The following is a 21,121-nucleotide window of genomic DNA, read 5'->3' as shown; positions in this document are numbered from 1 at the left end:
CCGCTGACTGTTGCATTTAGTGCCTATATTACTCCTTGGGTACCTGCTACTTGATATGTTTATTATTTACCATGTCTTTGTTCTGCTGCTTCAAATAGACAGCATCTTTTGAGGACTGGGTAAATTCAAAACAGTTGACCCTTGAACAACACAGGTTTAAACTGCGGGGATCCAATTGTACATAGATTTTTAAAGGTATTACTACAGTACCACACACTGTGTGATTGGTTGAAATCCAGATGTAGAACCAAGGATACAGAGGAACTGCTATATGGAGGGTCAGCTGTAAATTACACTGGGATTTTTTTTTTTTTTTGGCCATGCCTAAGGCATGTGGAAATTTCTAGCCCAGGGACTAAATGTGCTCCACAGCTATAACCAGAATCACAGCAGTGACAACTCCAGATCCTTAACCTCCTAGCCAGGAGGAAACTCCTGTACTCAGCATTTTGACAACATGGAGAGTCAGTGCCCCTAAGCCTTGAGTTGTTCAAGAGTCAAGAATATTTAGCATAGTGGCTTGATCATTTATAATTATATGAACGTTTATTGATGTTTGCGCAGGTAACAAACATCAAATTTTATAACTTTGTCTCAGCAGGCTTTATTTTAATATGTTTAAATTTGACTTAAATATTTTCTGTAAAATGTTTCACTTACTAAATCAAGGACTTTTTTTTTTTTTTTTAAGGCCTTCACAGAGCTTCAAGCTAAAGTTATTGACACTCAACAGAAGGTGAAGCTTGCAGACATACAGATTGAACAGCTCAACAGGACAAAAAAGCATGCACATCTTACAGATACGGAGATTATGACTTTGGTAGATGAGACCAACATGTATGAAGGTGTAGGAAGAATGTAAGTAAAATATATCCTTAAGGGGGTTATCTTGGAAGAGGTTTTGTCTGGATTAAATTGTAAAATTTGTTCACTTTAAAATTTAAATTAAAATATCAGAGTAGCTTTAAAGATTGTCTAGTCAATATCTTCTTTTTTTTTTTTTAAATGAGAAACTGATGTCTTTAATTTTTTTCTTTCTTTTTTTTTTTTTTTTTTTGTCTTTTGTCCTTTCCTAGGGCCGCTCCCACGACACATGGAGGTTCCCAGGCTAGGGGTCAAATCGGAGCTGTAGCCGCCGGCCTACACCAGAGCCACAGCAACGCAGGATCTGAGCTGCATCTGAGACCTACACCACAGCTCAGGGCAATGCTGGATCCTTAACTCATTGGGCAAGGCCAGGGATGGAACCCGAAACCTCATGGTTCCTAGTCGGATTCATTAACCTTTGAGCCGCAATGGGAACTCCTAATTTTTAACTTTGAAGTACATTTTTAAAATATTTATTTCCCTGTTCTTCTCTCTACTTACGTACATAAGCGTGTAACTTGAATGATAAAAACATGATTTGTTATGAAAAGATGTTTATAGTAGTTTTATGGGTGAAGATTGATTTAAGCAGTTGTAGTTTTAACCTCCCCTTAGCAACCTAATTATTAGTAGTCATTCACATTATAAATCTTTTAGTTGTTTGACTAGTGTTGTGAAATAAAAATACTCAGTTGTCATTTAAATACACTCATTCTGTCATACATGAGAAATCTAGTAAATCAATTTACCTATTGTTCTAATTATTATTATATGATTAACCACCTACATTTCACTTTTTTCCTTTTAAAAATATATTACCCTTATGGGAGTTCCTGTCGTGGTGCAGTGGTTAACAAATCCGACTAGGAACCATGAGGTTGAGGGTTCTATCCCTGGCCTTGCTCAGTGGGTTAAGGATCCAGCATTGCCCTGAGCTGTGGTGTAGGTCTCGGATGCAGCTCGGATCCTGCGTTGCTGTGGCTCTGGTGTAGGCCGGCGGCTACAGCTCCGATTTGACCCCTAGCCTGGGAACCTCCATATGCCGCGGGAGCGGCCCTAGAAAAGGCAAAAAGACCAAAAAAAAAAAAAAAAAAATTACTCTTTTGAGAAAAAATAGACCTGCTTTTTGTTTTCTAAGTAGTTAAATAGGAATGGAGAAGCCCTTAGCTACAGGTCACATTCCATCACAATGAGCTCAAAGAGACAGATTTTTTTTTTTTTTTTTTTTTCTTTAAATAAGTAAGAGAGGTACAGGAGGAGGGTTTTCTGAATTTTGGTCTTTGAATATTACTTACTAAGTGGACCATTACTTAAGTTTGGAGATCTTTTAGTTAGAAAGGAATTTGACCTCAGTCTTAGGATGACTTGTTTTGTGATTGATTGGAAGGAAGCATAACATGTGTAACATTTAGTAATGGCTTTGGAATGACATCATGAGAAATAGATCCTACTCTTGACTAGCTAATCCATATCTTTCTGGAAAAGAGATAGAATATGATAAACTGATTTGCTTTCTCAGAATAAATAATATACCACAAATAAATTTTATCTCCAGAGTTCATATTTTTCATTTTAGCTTGTTTTAAAAGGAGATTCTGAGAGTGTGTTATTGGGACACAAATTGGAATGAGGACAGAGTAGAACCCTTGAATGTGTCTATGCAGTGTGAACTGTGTTGTTGTATTTGCTATGGGATAATTTTATCCTTAATGTGAATATCCTTAAGTCTTAAGCTTTTCTAGCATGCTTGTTAATGTCGCACTTGGATTTCACATCATTACTTTAGCCTTTGTTCAAAACAGCTAAAGAATCTCTTTCCAGAATAGAAAAATTCTTTGATTATCTTTGTCCTTTCGATCTACAGTGAAGTTTTAATTTTTTATTAGAATAATTTAATTTATTAAACATTCTGCAGAAATGATAGGAGAGTTACTTTTTTTGCGTACTGCCCAAAGTGCTCCATATATGTTGTATTCCACACAAAGAACTGTAGAGTTTAAAGACTGGGATATGAATTAGTTAATGGTGGAGTTCCCGCTGTGTTTCAGCAGTAATGAACCCAGCTAGGATCCATGAGGATGTGGGTTCAATCCCTGGCCTTGCTCAGTGGGTTATGGATTCGGCATTGCCATGAGCTGTGGTGTAGGTTGCAGACGTGGCTCAGATCCCTTGTTGCTGTGGCTGTGGTGTAGGCTGACAGCTGTAGCTCCAATTCGACCCCTAGCCTGGGAACCTCCATGTGCTGCAAGTGCGGCCCTAAAAAGCAAAAAAAAAAAAAAAAAAAAATTAGTTAATGGTAGAACCCCTGTTCTACAGATGTGTTTACAGATTTGTTTCATGTAAATTATGCTTCTTAAATGTGTAGTTTTAAATGTTTAGATAAAGTGGAATACTTAAATGGTTTCAGACTGGTTCTAAATTTGACTTTTGTATTTTCTGCATCTCACTGGGGGGGTGTGAATTTGAAACTTGCATTTGTAGGGGCATGTAAGGTAGTGTTTATTGTTTGGCTGGAGTATTAGTGCCCTCAGGAAGAAAAGACTTGCTGAGTATTAGTCTGGTCATGAGTTCTCCTTCTTGATGCTAAACCTGAAATATCTATTTCTGCATTTATAGTCTTGAGTAATCTTGAGTATCATTGTGATTCACTTCTTTAATTCTAGTCTTTACCTTCATTTGACTTTTCTTTTTCCTTTTTAATATTATTTGGAAGTTTTAATTAGAATACTAAATTTTCTCAGTTGTCTTAAAATCAATAATTACGGAATCTAAAACAGTATAATTTTTTTAGAACCTGCAGTAGATTTATGTCATCCCTGAAATTCAGGCCTCATTGTGTCTAGCTCTGGACTATTGTAATAGCTTCTTAACTGTTGTTTCTGTCTTTATTCTCTTGGTCCAAATGCTTTCTTCATACATCTGCCAGAATTGATCACGTCATTATCCTTCATAAAATCTTCTGTTTTTCTTTACTTGCCCATGGGAAAAAGTCTAAACTCATTGGTCTAGCATTTACCATTATCATAACCTGTCCTTAATTTACCCTTCTAGCCTCAAATCCCACTCTTTCTATTCTCAGGTCAGCACATAGATTTCATCTCATAGATTTAACTCCATCCGTTGGTTTTGGGTTACCTTTGAGAAGGAATTTGAGTCTCATGTGGGTTTAAACATGTTTTAATTGATTAGTGATGTCTGTCTCGGGGTGAGGTAGAAGAGTAGTAGCACATATACCCCAAATTATTATCTCTACCCTTGGTGCATAGGCTTCCTCACACATGCCATGTTTTTGTGCTTTCTTGATTTTGCTAATTCTGTCCTTGGGCTGCAGGATCCTAGTTTCTCTTGTGAAATTTGCATCCTTCAAGACATAATTCATCTTTTCTCAAGATTTTTCCATCTTCCCTGGCAGCTTATTCACACTTTAAGTGATACCAGGAATTTTGTTCCTGTGGTTAGTAGAGCACATGGGCGGGTGGGGGGGCTGGGGGGTTGGGGGGTAGGGGTAGAGGGCAGAAATGGACAGAGTTTGAAATGGTATTGTCTCCTCAAGTATGTTGTCAGCTCTCTGAGACCATATACATATTTATTTTTGTTTTCTCAGTTCTCAGCATAATGTCTGGCACAAAATAGGTATTAAATGTACATTGATTTGAATTGAATATGATTCTCTTGTCTAAAATAACTGCATTTTCTTTTGGTTCTTTAGAAAGAAAATGTTTAGAAAGTGTCAGTAAGGATTGGAGTTTAGGAGTTCCTGTTGTGGCTCAGTGGTCACAAACCTGACTAGTATCCATGAGGACGTGGGTTCCATCCCTGGCCTTGCTCATTGGGTTGAGGATCCAGTGTTGCTGTGAGCTGCCATGTAGGTTGAAGACGTGGTTTGGATCCCAAGTTGCTGTTGCTGTGGTGTAGGACGGCGCTGCAGCTCTGATTCGATGCCTAGCCTGGGAACTTCACATTTTGCAGGTGTGGCCCTAGAAAGACCAAAAACAAACAAACAAACAAACAAACCAAAGAATTGGAGTTTATTATGCTGTTTGTTTATTTATTTATTAGCTGCTCCTGGGGCATATGGGAATTACTGGGCCAGTGACCCAAGATGCTACAGTGATCCTTAACCTATTGTGCCACCAGACAACTCCTACTTTTTATTTTATTTTTTTATGGGTGCATCCAGGCCATATGAAAGTTCCTAGACCAGGGATCAAATCTGAGCTGCAGCTGTGACCTACCAGTGCAGCTGTGGCAACACTGGATCCTTTAACCCACTGTGCTGGGCCAGGGATCGAACCTGGCCCAGCACAGTGACTGCAATTGGATTCTTAACCCACTGCACCACAGAGGGAGCTCCACAAGGGGACTCCTATTATGCTGTTTTAATATATGATTCAATAAAGATGAAATGATAAAAGTAACATATTTTGGAGTTCCCACTGAGGTGTGGGATCAGCAGTGTATCTGCAGCACTGGGATGCAGGTTCAGTCCCTGGCATGACACAGTAGGTTAAAGCATCTGGCATTGCCACAGCTGCAGCATAGTTTGCAACTGCGACTTGGATCTTACCCCTGGCCAGGGAACTCCGTATGCTGAGGGGCAGCCAAAAAGAGGGGGAAAAAATTTTTTTTAGCTAAGGTCGAAGGAATTGTTTATGACCAAAATCAGGTCCTTTGACCTGACAGGATTCTTCATTAAATCTATTGAGAAGTTTGACTAATTCTGAATGCCAACCAGTTGCAGAGGTGGTCAGAACTAACAAAGTAGAAAAACCCAAGCCTTTAGAATTACTTTGGGGGCAGTATAATCCTTAGAGAATAAAGGCTGTTTTATGCAGAATAATACCAATATAATTCTATGTATTTTACCTTCCCCATCCTCACATAGGATGGAAGTCAGGTTTTTTTTTTTAGGGTATGCGATTAGTTTACAAAGTCATTGCAAGCCCAGATTCCTTTCCAGCCATGAGCACGGAGAAAATTGTGGTGTTAAGTACTTCTTACAGATGGCTGGTTTTGGGGTAAAACAAGGAAAATCAAGCTACAGGGTAAGAGATGATGAATTGGTATATACCGTAAGCCCTACATATTCGTTGCTCAGAGCTATATATTCCATCCTGTCTCTTGGCTTGTTGCCAGCACATTTTAGTTCTCTTACTTCATATTCTTTGGAGAGGCTGTTATGTAGCCTGATACTACTACCACCAATTTCTAGTTTTGCTGCTTAAGCTGTTTGTGAGCTGACCTCACTATACTGCTTTGAGAACTATGATGAAAGTTACAACTGTGGAATGATCTGTCTGAATAGTTGGAAGTGTTTGTCTTTGCATCTTTCTAGCATGCAAGGAGGGAATAGACACAGATCCTAAATAAATGTTACATGAATGTTTGTTTGTTTCTTTTTTGTGTGTGAATAACAACCAGTTTATAATGGTTTATGGGAGTTTTCTTCCTAAATTTTGCATAGTAGAAGAGTATTTTTTAAAAATTGGAATTAGATTTGAAAGTGCACATAGATGACATTTAGCAATGACAGTGTTTGTAAAGGCCATCATTGGAATTAATGTCACATTTATTTTTATTAACAATAGGTATGATCCAGACTCTAATTTGATGTTAGGTCCATTATCCTAATATTCTTTTGCTTAAGCATTACATAAATAACATCTGGGCTTTCTAAGAGAAATAAATATCAAGCTTTTTATTTTTTTAATATGGGAGGAACTTGAGTAGATTAGCCTTTGAGAAGAATGATTAGTGCCTTTTTAAAACTTGAACCTAACTAAAAATAACTTTGTACCATATTTAAACTAATTTAGCAGTATGCTACCATTCTGCAGATATTTTTTACATTTAAGGAACTAAGAATGAACAATGGTATAAATCTACCAACTAGATAAGTGTCTAGCAATGCAGAAATTGCTCTTTGGGAGCAGTGTTGCTATTTCTACTTGTTGAAGTAATTTGATGGTTGATCTCTAGTGATTGAAAGATCCAAAAGTATAAAACTTAAGATAAATGTGGCACAGGTAGAAAATGAAAACAGTAGCTACGTTCCTGATAGGAAATAAAATTAACAACAACAACAAAAAATCTAAATACCGAGCAGTTTTTCAACTAATTAGGATGTAGAAATCTGAATTGGGTGACAGCTTGGTTGAAGTGCCCTTTGTTTAAAATATTATGTTGCTTTTGTTGAGATTTTAATTGTTAGTGTGAATGTTGACTTGTCATTTGAGTTGTGACATTTAGAAAAGCCAAGATGAAACATTTGCAGTTTGTCTAAGGTTGGCTATGTTAAATATTAATAGAAAGGAGTATAGTCATTGCTACCTCAAGTTTTGGAACCATTTTACAGTTTCCTGTTGCCGTAGAGGTGGTTTTCCAGTCAATTTGAAGTAATTTTAAAGCTGATGATATAGTTGTGCACTATTTTATTCCTAAGAGATTAGGCTGTAAACCACGTATCTTGGTGTATTAAACATTGGTCATAAGTATTATTGATATAGGAAAAATAGTTTATGTTGTTCTTTCTGGAACCAAGTTTGGATAATTTATTTAATGCTTCCTGTAGGAGAAAAAAAAATGCAGGTTACTTTTGGTGTGAGAGCCACATAGCAATTCACATTTATAAGCTCCTTTTATATTATCTTTAAAGGTATTAATCTGTATTTTAGATTGGAGAAAATGAAGCAAAGATAAAATAATTTTCAGAGGTAAGAAGGAATTTTTTAGTCATTTTTTGGATTTTATTTTAAAGGAAGAGATTTGGTATTGAGCTGCTTTTGCTAATATGACCCACCCTTCGTGTGTTTTTATATAGAGCCGTATAAAGTCATGACTTTGATTGCTCAGAGCTCTAAGGGGGAAAACATCTTTTCCTGTTGTGTAGGGAAAAATGACTTCGGTTTTGTTGATGCTGAGTACGTATGTAGCCTCAGCTGGGCATAGTCTCCTCTTCCGCAGATGTAGTACTCTAGGGAGGGGAGGTTTTTGAGTAATATTTTTAATTTCCTTGAGCTGTCAGTGATTTAAAAACTCGGTGTTGATTGTAACTGCTGACTGCTATTTAGAATGACATCACTGTTTTTATGCCGGGGAAGTTAACAGACATTTGTGTAGGAATTACATAGCCATGTTTCTTCTGCAGAAGAGTACTTGTAATAATTCTTTCTTCCCCTCCCATGTCCTTCAGAATCCAAACAATCTCTCTGAAACACTGGAAGTTAAAAAAAAAAAAAGTTATGCTAATTAGAAGTCTATTGTATGAAAGGAGGAAGAAGTCTGTAATGCTTAACTTGGGATATACAAACATGCTAAAATATTTTTATTTAATTTGCCCCCCCCCCACTACCCCTTTTAGGGCTGTACCAGTGGTATGTGAAAGTTCCTAAGCTAGTTGTTGAACCAGAGCTGCAGCTGCAGGCCCACACCATAGCTACAGCCATGCCAGATCTAACCCACAGTGGTGGCCTACACACCACAGCTCACAGCAACACTAGATCCTTAACTCGTTGAGCCGGGCCAGGGATTGAACCCCTGTCCTCATGGATACTAGTCTGGTTTGTTACTGAGCCACAACCTGAACTCCTAATTTGTCCTTGCTTAAAGTTGCTTAGTTTAGACTCAAACTTATTTAGAAGACATAAGTGTAATTGATTCGTTTTGTTACCATTACTTGGAAGACTTTGCTTCTGCATTTCCTAACATCAAAAGGCCTGACTTTTTTTTTTTGAAATCTGCTTTCCTTGCATGAAAGTAGCAAATTATTCTATAACACAAGAGGATGCTATAATATATCCCAATTGATAATAAGCAAGAATTAATGTGGCTAACTGAGGGAAGGGTAAAAAGTTACCTTGTTGTTCCCATGTAAATAAAAAAAATAAAGATAGCAGTAATCTTGAACTTCATTACTTTGTCATTGGGGATTTGGGTTCTTTAACTGACTCAACTCTAGCTGAATTTGAAGTAAAAAACAATCACTTGTAAGCTGTACCAAGATTTTTCTGATTTTAGCTGCTACTTATCTCATAGTGGCAAATTTAGGAACAACTTGCCATCTAATCTGTTTGAGAGAGGACTAAAATGTTCATGTCAAGAAACAGAGTCTACTTAGTGAGCCATCCAAAAAGGAACTCGGAAAAATGATTGGCCTAGAAGGTACGAGTCAGTCCATCTTTATATGCATACACACTTGGTGATAACTTACTGTTACCCTTTTCTTTCTTGTCACTTATATCAGAAGTTGCTGTGAATTACAAATATCCTTTGCCCAGATGGAATAATTAGAATTGCAGTGTTTTGCGTGCACCATTAGTGTCTGTGGTTTTGTAAAGAATGTATGCCCACTTTATTTTTAGAATTTAGGTTTGAACAGGCATTTCTGGGAGAATGTTATCTTATTTTCCTGGCCATAAACAAAGAGGTCTACCACTTCTTGTTCTAAGGAAGATCAGTTACCTTGAAATGGACCAGGTTACTTGGATGGCTTTGAAGAGGATTTTAAGTGTTCTTATATCAAAATTTGCACGGCAGCAGGAACCCAGTATTGCAAATCTATCTTTAAATTGATAGGAGCATGACTGCCCTAAGCCAAGCCTTTTTTTTACATTGTTTGGCTCAGAGTTGAAAGATTTGGATGGCAGTATGTATCCTATATGTGTATGCCTGAGTCCCTTGCCCTTGTGCCAAAATATGTTTATATTTCTCTCTGCCTTTCTGTTCTGTTTTGGTACCAGGAGTGTTCTGTACTGTTTGTGTCCTTCAATACTCATTGGATAGTAATTTTTGTTTGTTTGTTTTGTTTTTTAAGGCCACACCCATGGCATATGGAGGTTCCCAGGCTAGGGGTCTAATCAGAGCTATAGCTGCCAACCTAGGCCACAGCCACAGCAATGCCAGATCCTAGCCATGTCTGTGACCTACACCACAGCACACAGCAACGCTGGATCCTTAACCCACTGAGCGAGGCCAGGGATTGAACGCATAACCTCATGGTTCCTAGTTGGATTCGTTTCTGCTGCACCGTGACAGGAACTCCAGTAATTTTTTAAATTATTATTTTCTAGTGGTTATAGTTTATTTAGTGCTATATTTTAACCTACTAGGAAAATAAAGGTCACATCTTGGAAGAAGTTGGAGCATGGCTTGAAGCTTTTGTGTGGAAATGTTTGGCATTTGATGAGGCCAGAAAGTGGTAAACATCAGAGGTGATTATTTACCAGAATACTTAGAATACCAAATAGTGACCAAAAATAAGTGCCAGGTTTAAAATAGATTAACATACTACTGTTTCTTTTTCAGAAGTCATAGTGTGATTTAAAAATACACTGTGGTTTTTAATTAGCACAAGTGGAACCTAGTAGCGAGGGAGCTCCGCATCTGGAACAAGAGATGTTTACCTGCGATTGGGTTCCTGAAGGGCCCATGCTTTGAAATAATTCTGGTGAGTTCCCAGAACTCATCTTTTCTGACTTATGTGTGGCATGTAGTAGTTTATCTTTCTTTCCTTCTTGATGGACTTTCTTCCCTTGCCTTTTGGAGTATACCTCCTGGTTTTCTTCATTTCATTGGCCATTGCTCCTCAGTCTCCTTTACTGTTTGCTTTGCTTCTCCACTTCCAGGTATTACAGTGACCTCAGGGCTTGGTTCAGCCTTTGGATTTTTTTCTTCTCTCTTGTATACTTGATTTCTTAGTGATCTCATCCAGGCTTATCTCTTAAATGCTTTTATATATAGTGACAACTCCCAGCATTTTATCTTGGGTTAGAGCCCGTCCCTGAATTCCAGATTTGTGTATATCCACCTGCCTTCTGGTTTTTTTTTTTTTTTTTTTTTTTGGTCTCTTTAGGGCCGCACCCATGGCTTATGGAGGTTCCCAGGCGAGGAGTTGAATTGAAGCTGTAGCCACCGGCCTATACCACAGCCATAGCAACACGGGATCCAAGCCGTGTCTTCGACCTACACCACAGCTCGTGGTAACACCAGATCCTTAACCCACTGAGCAAGGCCAGGGATCGAACCCTCAACCTCATGGATGTTAGTCGGGTTCGTGAACCGCTGAGCTACGATAGAACTCCCCACCTGCCTTCTTTACATGTCCATTTGATAGTCTGATGGGCATGTCAAAACTAACTTTGCCAAAATAAAATTCTTGTTATTTACAAGTAAATCAGTTCCTCCCTCAGTCTTTCTTGTTTGAGCAAATGGCTTTTCTATTCTAGTTCTTCCAAATCATGACATCATCCTTGACTTCTCTACTTCAATCTTACTTTCAGTCTGTAAGCAAAGGCTCTGTTTAAATTTTGCCCAGAATCTGAACATTTTTACTTAACCCCAACCTGGTCTAAACTACCATTGGATTATTGCATTTGTCTTTTTATTCGGCTCCCTGTTTCCATCCTTAGCACTTTATAGCTGTTCTCAACTAAGCAGCCAAAGTGATCCTTTTAAAACATAAGACACATTACTCTAGCCAAAAACCTGCAGATGGCTTTTATGTTTTTATTAGTTAAAACAATCAAAGGCTTTTGTATTTGCTAGTCTTTGTGAATGAAGCCACCTTCTTCCAGATGTCTGTGTGGCTTATACCTTCTGCTGCTTCAGGTCTTTACTCAGAAGGCATGGCGGCCTCTCGTGACACCCTACTTAACATTAGTATACGCATACCTCCGCCTCCCACCTACTTGCCTCCTGTACTGACTCTTTTTTGGCTTTATTTTTCTCCTAGAACTTATAACCATCTGGCATACTATATAGTCCTAATTATCTTTTGTAAATCAACTTTATTGAACTATAACTTAATGTATAGTAGAACACATTCATTTTAAGAGTAGAGTTGGATGAATTTTGGCCAAGGTAACCACCCCTCTAACCACGGTATGGAGCATTTTCATCACCTTGAAACATTCCTTCTTGCTTCTTCCGAGTCAATCCTATACTCTGCCAAATTCTCTAGGCAACTGATAATCTGATTTCTATCCTATAGATTACTTCTGCCTGTTTCAGAACTTTATATGGACTATAGAAATAGAATCATTGTAGAATGTGTCCTCTTGTGGCTTCTTTCACTAAGCAGAGCACTTCTGAGATTAATCCATGTTGTGCATATCATTCCTCCTCAGGTACTGTACGTTGGCTTTTAGTCCTACTTGGTTAAGTACTCATAGCGCTGCCCTCCTCCCTGTGCTTGCCAGCTTCATCTTCAGGTTGGTTGCTGGGCTTCCAAGGATTCCATTTACATGTGACAACATCCAGAGTGTGAAAGTATTGTGGTTTTTGTGTCATTTTTGGTTTTTGTGGCATGTTTGTTGAAGCAAAGAATTCTTTCCCAGCTGACTTTCTTTTTTTTTTTTTTTTGGCTGTTCCTGTGGCATGTGGAAATTCCAGGGTAAGTATTGAACCTGTGCCACAGCAGCAACCAGAGCCACAGTAGTGGCAATACCAGATCCTTAACCCACTGAGCCACCAGGGAACTCCTTCACAGAAGTCTTCAAAATGACTGCCCTTCACATTTCATGATAAGAACTGAGCTTCATGCTTGGCTTAAATCTTGGGAGATGGAACTGCTGCAGTTGTGTAAAACCAATCATGGTTTACCACAGGAATCACCTCCCTGAGTCCTTGACTGTGGAAGCTACTCAAACAAAACTGGGGCTCAGGAGTTCCCGTCGTGGCACAGTGGTTAACAAACCTGACTAGGAACCATGAGGCTGCAGGTTCGATCCCTGGACTCGCTCAGTGGGTTAAGGATCTGGCATTGCTGTGAGTTGTGGTATAGGCCAGTAGCTACAGCTCCAATTGGATCCCTAGCCTGGGAACCTCCATATGCCGAGGGCGCAGCCCTAGAAAAGACCAAAAAAACAAAAACAAAAACACAAAATTGGGGCTCTGTTAACCAAGAAAGAGGAACTGATATTGGGTAGCCAACGAGTAGCATCTGCTAACATCATCAGCAGTGATCATAGTAGCCACTACATGAAAACTGTTGGTAAGATTTTTAAGCTGAATTAGGGAGAGTTAAATCAGGGAGTCCGGGTAGGAAGCTTTTGAAGTAGTTCAAGGCCACAAATTAAGATGGCAGAAGTGGGATGGAGAGGAAGAGGGTCAGTATGAAAGAAAGCGGGGAGTTGCAGTGATAAATTGGGAATCTGGGGATATGGAGGTTAGCTGTAGGTTTGGGACTTAGGTGAGTGAGCAGTGGGATCTGAGCTGCGTCTGCCATCTACACCACAACTCATGGCACACCGGATCTTTAATCCACTGAGCAAGGCCGCGGATCAAAACCGCGTCCTCATACATACTAGTCAGGTTCATTAACTGCCGAGCCATGACGGGAACTCTAGCACTTGCCTCTTTTTTAATACCTTTTTTTAAAAAATTGAAAATATAGTGGATTATAGTATTAGTTACAGGCGTCCAGTAATAGTGATTACAATTTATAGTTATTTTAAAATACTGGCTGTGTTCCCAGTGTTGTACAATATGTCCTTTTATCTTACTCGATAGCTAATAGTTTGTCGCTCTTAATCCCATACCCTGATACCGCCCCTCCTTTCTTCCTTCTCCTCACTGGTAACCGCTATGTTACCGTTTGTCCTCTATGTCTGTGAGTCTGATTCTTTTTTGTTATATTCACTAGTTTTTATATTTTATAGATTCCACATATAAATGATATCATACAGTATTTGTTTTTCTCTGATTTATTTCACTTAGAATAATACCCAGGTCCATCCATCTTGCTCCAAGTAGCAAAATTTCATTCTTATTATGATTGAGTAATATTCTTTTTTTTCTTCTTTTGGTCTTTTTTTTTTTGGTGCCTTTTCTAGGGCCGCACCCGTGACCTATGGAGGTTCTCAGGCTAGGGGTCGAATCGGAGCTGTAGCCGCCGGCCTACGCCAGAGCCACAGCAACACGGGATCCGAGCCGCGTCTGCAACCTACACCACAGCTCATGGCAATGCTGGATCCCTAACCCACTGAGCAAGGCCAGGGATTGAATCCGCAACCTCATGGTTCCTAGTTGGATTCGTTAACCACTGAGCCGCGACGGGAACTCCTGATTGAGTAATATTCTGTGTGTGTGTGTGTGTGTGTACGTACGTCTATATCCTCCCACCTTTTACCATCTGTGGATGGACCCTCAGGTTACTTTCATACCTTGATGATTGTAAATAATGCTGCTATGAACACTGGGATGTGTGTGTCTTTTGGAATTAGTGTTTGTTTGGTTTGGGGGGCTGCACCTGCATAATGAAATTTTGGAACCAGCAGTTGCACCTGAGCCACAGCAGTGACAATGCTGGATCCTTAACCCACTGAGCCACCAGGAAACTCCTGGAATTAGTGTGTTTTTTTAGTGTTTTTCTTTTTTTCAAATATTTACACAGGAGTAGAATTGCTGGGTCCTATGGTAGTACTGTTTTTGGTTTTTGAGAAACCTCCATACTGTTCCATAGTGGCTGCACCAGTTTATATTCTCTCAACAGTATATGAGGGTTGCCTTTTCTCCACTTCTCCATATCCTCTCCAACATTTGTTAATTGTGTTCTTTTTTTTGGCCATCATATGCAGTGGCTTGATGTGGGATTTCAGTTCCGAGACCAGGGATTGAACCGAGGCTGCAGCTGTGGAAGTGCTGAGTCCTAACCATTAGGCCACCAGAGAACTCCCTATTTGTGTGTATGTGTGTGTTTTTGGCCACCCTGCAGCATATGGAGTTCCCGGGCCAAGGATCAGATATGAGCCTCAATTGCAATTTATGCCACAGCTGCAGCAGTGCTGGATCCTTTAACCCACTGTGCTGGGCCAAAGATGGAACCTGCATCCTGGCACTGCAGAGACACTACGAATCCCATTGCACCACACAGCAGGAACTCTTGTGTTCATTCGATGATAACCATTCTGACAGCTGTGAGGTGATGTGCTATTAAGTTCATGTCTTCCTTTAATTCTTTTTTTTTTTTTTTAGACCGCACCTGGGCCATGTGGAAGTTCCCAGGCTAGGGGTTGAATCGGAGCTACAGCCGCCGGCCTCCACCACAGCCACAGCATCGCCAGGTCTGAGCCGCATCTGGGACCTACACCATAGCTCACAGTAACGCTGGATCCTTAACCTACTGAGTGAGGCCAGGGATTGAACCTGCAACCTCATAGTTCCTAGTCAGATTCGTTTCCGCTGTGCCACAACGGGAAATCCTTCTTGTGATGAGAATTTTTAAGATTTACGCTGTTATAACCTTCACATATACAGTATAGTATTAACTGTAGTAACCATGCTGTCCATTACATCCCCATAACTTAGTTATTTTAAAACTGGACGTTTGTATCTTGTGGTCACCCATTTTGTCCATTCTCGCCTCTGGCAACCACTGATTTGTTCCTGTATTTATGGGTTTGGTGTTTTTTCTTTCAGATTCCACTGATAAGTAAGTTCATACAGTATTTGTCTTTCACTTTCTGACTTATTTCCCTAAACATAAGGCCCTCAAGTTTCCATCCATGTTGTTGGTAATGGCAAGATTTCTCTGTTTTTAGTAGTTAATATTCTGTTAACTGTATTCCCTATTTTCTATATATATATTCATCCATTGAGGGATGATGAGGTTGCTTCCACGTCTTGCCTGTCGTACATAATGCCGTAGCGAACTTGGGGGTGTGCATATGTATAAAGTCGTATATCTTTTTGAGTTTTCATTTTCTTCAGATAAATACCCAGTAAGTAAGTAATTTAATTTTGAGGAAGCTTCATACTGTTTTCCATAGTAGCTGCATCAATTTACATTTCCACCAACAGTGCACAGGAGATCCCTGTTTCCACATCCTCACCAACACTTGCTATTTCTTGGTTTTGTTTTTTGTTTTTTTTGTTTGTTTTTGCCTCCCCTGCCAAAGTTCCCAGGCCAGGGACTGAATCCAACCCAGAGCTGCAGCCTACACCCCAGCTGAGATACAATTCATATATGACATTATACATCAATAACTGATTCTTAACCCACTCTGCTGCACTGGGGACCGAACTGGCACCTCCACAGAAACAAGCCAGATCATTAACCCACTGCAACACAGTGGGAACTGCTGATTTCTTGTCTTTTTTATAACAGCCATTCTGCCAGGTGTGAGATAAAATCTCACTATGGTTTTGATTTGCATTCCTCTAATGGTTAGTGATGTTGAGCACTTTTCCATGTACCTGTTGGTCAGCTATGTGGAAAAATGTCAATTCATATTGTCTGCCCATTTTAAAAATCAGATTGTTTTGTTATTGTTGTTGTGTTGAATGGGTTTTTATATATTTTGGATAGTAACCCATTATAGGATACATGATTTGTAAATATTTTCTCCCATTTCATAGGTTGCCTTTTCATTTTGTTGATGGTTTCTTCTGCTGTGCAGAAGTTTTTTAGCTTGGTATAGTCCTACTTGTTTAGTTTGGCTTTTTTTTGTCTTTACTCTTGGTGTCAAATTTAAAAAATGATCACCAAGACCAGTGTCAGGGAGCTTACCGCCTGGGTTTTCTTCTAGGATTTTTATGATTTCATGTCTTCCATTTGAGTCTTGAAGCCGTTTTAGGTTAATTTTTGTGTATGATGTAAGACAGTGGTCCAGTTTCATTCTTTTGCATGTGCCTGTCTAATTTTCCACCACTGTTTATTAAAGAGACTGTCCTTTTTCATTGTATATTTTTGGTACCTTTGTAGTAAATTAATTGGCTACATATGCATAGGTTTATTTCTGGGCTCGCCATGTTTTTTTTTTTTTTTTTCTTTTTCTTTTTTTGCTGCAGCTGTGGCATATGGGAGTTCCTAGGCCAGGGATTAAATCCGAGCTGCAGCTGTCACCTTGCCACAGCTGTGGTAATGCCAGATTGTTAACCCATCATGCTGGGCCAGGAATCAAACTCATGCCACCACAGAGACAATGCCAGATCGATAACCTGCTGTGCCACAGCTGGAACTCCTTGGGCTCTCTATTCTGTTCCATTGATCTGCATATCTGTTTTTCATGCCAATACCATACTGTTTTGATTACTATGGCTTTGTAAAAAAGTTTGAAATTGGGGACAATGATGCCTGCAACTCTGTCCTTGCTCAAGATTGCTTTGTCTTTATAAGGGTCTTCTATGGCTCTATATACTTTTTAGGATCATTCTGTTTCTTTGAAAAATGCCCTTGGAATTTTGTTAGAAATTGCATTGAATCTGTAGATTGCTTTGGGTGTGTGGGCATTTTTTTTTTTTTTTTTTTTTTTTTTTTTCCGCTTTTTAGGGCCGCACTTGCAGCATGTGGAAGTTTCCAGGCTAGGAGTCAAATCAAAGCCACAGCTGCCAGCCTATGCCACAGCCACAGCAACAGCAGATCTGAGCTGTGTCTGTGACCTACACCACAGCTCTCGGCAATGCCGGATCCTTAACCCACTGAGCAAGGCCAGGGATCCAACCTACATCCTCATGGATACTAGTTGGATTCGTTTCTGCTGAGCTACAAGGGGAATCCTAGTGTATGGGCATTTTAACAATACTATTTTTTTTTCCTGTCCATAGGCATGGAGTATCTTTCCATTTATTTGTGTCTTTTTCAATTTCTTTTACTAATATGTTGTAATTTTCAGTACTGGTTTTGCACCTCCAGTTAAATTTATTAGTAGGTATTTTCATCTCTTGATGCAACTATCGGTGGATTGTTTTCTTAATTTGTCTTCCTGATAGTTATTATTACATTATTAGTGTATAGAAATAGCAGATTTTTGTGTAATGGTTTTTGTATCCTGGAACTTTACTAAGTAAATTTTAGTAGCATTTTGAAGGTGTCTTTAGGGTTTTCTGTATAGGCCATGTCTTGTTTTATTGTGCCTCACTTATTGTGCTTTGCATATATTGCATTATTTGCAAATTGAAGGTTTTTTGCAACTCTCTAAGTTATTTGGTGCCATTTTCCAACAACATTTGCTCATTTCCTATCTTTGTGTCACATTTTGATAATTGTTGAAATATTTCTTTTTTTTTCTTTTTTTTTTTCTTTTTGTGATTGTATCTGTGGCATATGGAAGTTCCTAGTTTAGGGATCGAATTGGAGCTGCAGCCACAGCAATGTGGCATCACACCTTGTTTGCGACCTACACCGTTAGCCACAGCTTGTGACACTGCTGGATCCTTAATCCACCGATTGAGGCCAGGGGTTGAACCCCTATCCTCATGGATACTAGTCAGTCTTAACCTGCTAAGCCACGAGGGGAACTCCAACTTGCAATATTTCTAACCCTCTATCAGCAAAAAGATTAAGACTTGCTCAAGGCTCAGGTGGTAGTTAGCATTTTTTAAAAAATAAAATATTTTTTAGATAGGTACGTACATTGTAATTGTACATAATGCTGTTGCACACTTAAAGGCAACAATATTGTGTAAACATAACTTTATGTGTACTAAGAAATCAAAGAATTCATATGACTTGGTTTATTTCAGTGTTCATTTAATTGTAGTGGTTTGGAACTGAACCCACAATATCTCTGAGGATACTGGTGTGTAATATCATGTAATCTGCAATACTGATAACTTTACTTCTTCCTTTCCAGTTTAGATGTGTTTTTTTTTTTTTTTTTTTTCCTTGCCTAATTGCTCTAAGACTTCTGATGACATTGTTGAATAGAAGTTGCAAGAATGGGCATCCTTGTCTTTTTCCTGATATTAGCTGTAGTCTTGTTGTATATGGCCTCTATTAAGTTGAGTTGCATATGGCCTCGATTCTCTCTGCGTCTGCTTTGTTGAGCGTTTTTAGCATAAATAGATGTTGAGTTTTGTCATGCTTTTTCTGTGTCAATTAATATGATCCTGCGATTTTCATTCTCTTATTTTGTTATCGTGGTATATCATATTGACTGATCTGCAGATGTTGAACCATCCTTGCATCCCTAGAATAAATCCTATTTGATCATAGTGTATGATACTTTTTTTAAAAAAAATTATATTGGAGTGTACTTGTATTAATTTCTGTGGTACAGCAAAATGGTTCAGACAAACATATATATATGTTCATTCTTTTTCCCATATAGGTTATTACAGACTATTGAGTAGATTTCCCCCTGTGCTCTACAGTAGGTCCCTGTTAATCATCTATTTTATATAAAGTAGTATGTGTAAATGGGTGTGTGATTCTTTTAATGTATATGGTTTGCTGATACTTTCTTGAGGATGTTTGCATCTGTGGTCATCAGGGATATTGGCCTGTAATTTTCTTGTGGCATTGTTGTCTCATTTTACTATCAGGGTAATGTTGGCCTCATAAAATGAGTTTGGATTAGTTCCCTCCTAGTCTGCTTTTTCGGAAGAGTTCAAGAAGGATTGGTATAATTCTTCAAATGTTGGTAGACATATGACCCAGCAATTCTACTCCTGCATATATATCCGAAAAAAAGCAAAAACATTAATTCTGTATCTGCAATTGTACTTAAATCTTTCTTTTTTTTGTCTTTTGTCTTTTTAGGGCCACACTTGAGGCATATGGAGGTTCCTAGGCTAGGGGTCTAATTGAAGCTGTAGCTGCTGGCCTACACCACAGCCACAGTAATGCCAGATCTGAGCCGCATCTGCGACCTACACCACAGCTCACGGCAGTGCCGGATCCTTAACCCACTGAGTGAGGCCAGGGATGGAACCCGAAACCTCATGGTTGCTAGTCGGATTCATTTCCACTGTGCCATGACAGGAACTCCTTTTTTCTTATTTAAAAAAAATTTTTGGAGTTCCCATCATGGCGCAGTGGTTAACGAATCCGACTAGGAACCATGAGGTTGAGGGTTTGGTCCCTGCCCTTGCTCAGTGGGTTAACGATCCGGCATTGCCATGAGCTGTGGTGTAGGTTGCAGACGTGGCTCGGATCCAGCGTTGCTGTGGCTCTGGCCTAGGCTGGTGGCTACAGTTCCGATTCAACCCCTAGCCTGGGAACCTCCATATGCCTCGGGAGCGGCCCAAGAAATAGCAAAAAAAAAAAAAATTTTTTTTAATCTGTTCAGTAACTCTGTCTTTTGATTGGAGGTTTTAGTCCATGTACATTTTTTAAAGTAATTATTAATAGGTATGTACTTATTGACGTTTTATTAATTGTCTCTGTTTTTTGCTTTTTCTCATAGTCTCTTCCTTTGTAGTTTGATGAATTTTGTTAGTGGTATGTTCATACTCTTTTCTCTTTATATTTTGTATATATACTGTAGGTTGTTGCCCGTGGTTACTAAGAGGCTTACTTACAACAGCTTACATCTATTACCAGTCTATTTTAAGTTAATAACTTAAATTTGATCCCATTGTAATGCTCAACATTATTCCTCCCCCCATGTTTTATGTTTTTGATGTCACATTTGCCGTGTTTTGTCTTGTGTATCTCTTTTTTTTTCTCTCTCTCTCTTTTTTTTTGGCTGCCCTGCCAGCATATGGAGTTCCCAGGCCAGGGATCAGATCTGAGCTGCAGTTGCAGTTTGCACCACAGCTGTGGCAACGCTGGATCTCTTAACCCACTGTGTAGGGCAAGGAATCGAATCTGCATCCTGATGCCGCAGGATGCTGCCAGTCCTATTGTAAACAGTGGGAACTTCTCTCTCTATCCCTTAACTAATTATTATAATCTTTGTTATTTGTTCTACTTTTAAATTCCAGAATTTGGTTCTTTTTGTTATTAATCATTCTTGGTTTATATCTGCCCAATTTTATTTCAGAATTAAAAGAAATAGATGTTCTTTATCTTCGTCACATTTGAGACGCCTAAGAATATACTTATGTTAATGTCATTTTAAGATTATTATTTCCCTTTTGTTGGAAGTAAGATCATTTCCTGAATTAAAAAAAAAATTGCAAAAAAAAAAAAATGGAGTTCCCATCGTGGCGTAGTGGTTAACGAATCCGACTAGGAACCATGAGGTTTCGGGTTCGGTCCCTGCCCTTGCTCAGTGGGTTAACGATCCGGTGTTGCTGTGAGCTGTGGTGTAGGTTGTAGACGCGGCTCGGATCCCGCGTTGCTATGGCTCTGGCGTAGGCCGGTGGCTGCAGCTCCGATTCAACCCCTAGCCTGGGAACCTTCACATGCCGCGGGAGCGGCCCAAAGAAATAGCAAAAAGACGAAAAAAAAAAAATTGTTTTATGTGGGAGTATAGTTGATTTACAGTTTTGTGTTAGTTTTGGGTGTACAGCAAACTGATTCAGTTACACATAAACATTATGCATTCTTTTTGAGTTTCCTTTGCCCATATGGGTTATGACAGAATTTTTT

At 39.1% G+C, this 21,121-nt stretch overlaps 1 protein-coding gene across 1 annotated transcript in view; it reads left to right on the top strand.

Moving 5' to 3' along the window:
- Positions 1-21,121, top strand: part of PFDN1 (prefoldin subunit 1) — a 66,433-nt gene that overhangs the window by 2,502 nt on the left and 42,810 nt on the right. Inside the window, exon 2 of the mRNA XM_005661736.2 lies at positions 692-858. Within this exon, the coding sequence (XP_005661793.1) occupies positions 692-858 (167 nt within the window). The remainder of the gene's footprint in view (positions 1-691; positions 859-21,121) is intronic.

This window comes from Sus scrofa, chromosome 2, assembly GCF_000003025.6.
Source record: "Sus scrofa isolate TJ Tabasco breed Duroc chromosome 2, Sscrofa11.1, whole genome shotgun sequence".
Taxonomy (NCBI): Eukaryota; Metazoa; Chordata; class Mammalia; order Artiodactyla; family Suidae; genus Sus; species Sus scrofa.
Note: the sequence above shows the minus strand (reverse complement) of the source record. Positions and strands in the feature narration are given on the sequence as shown.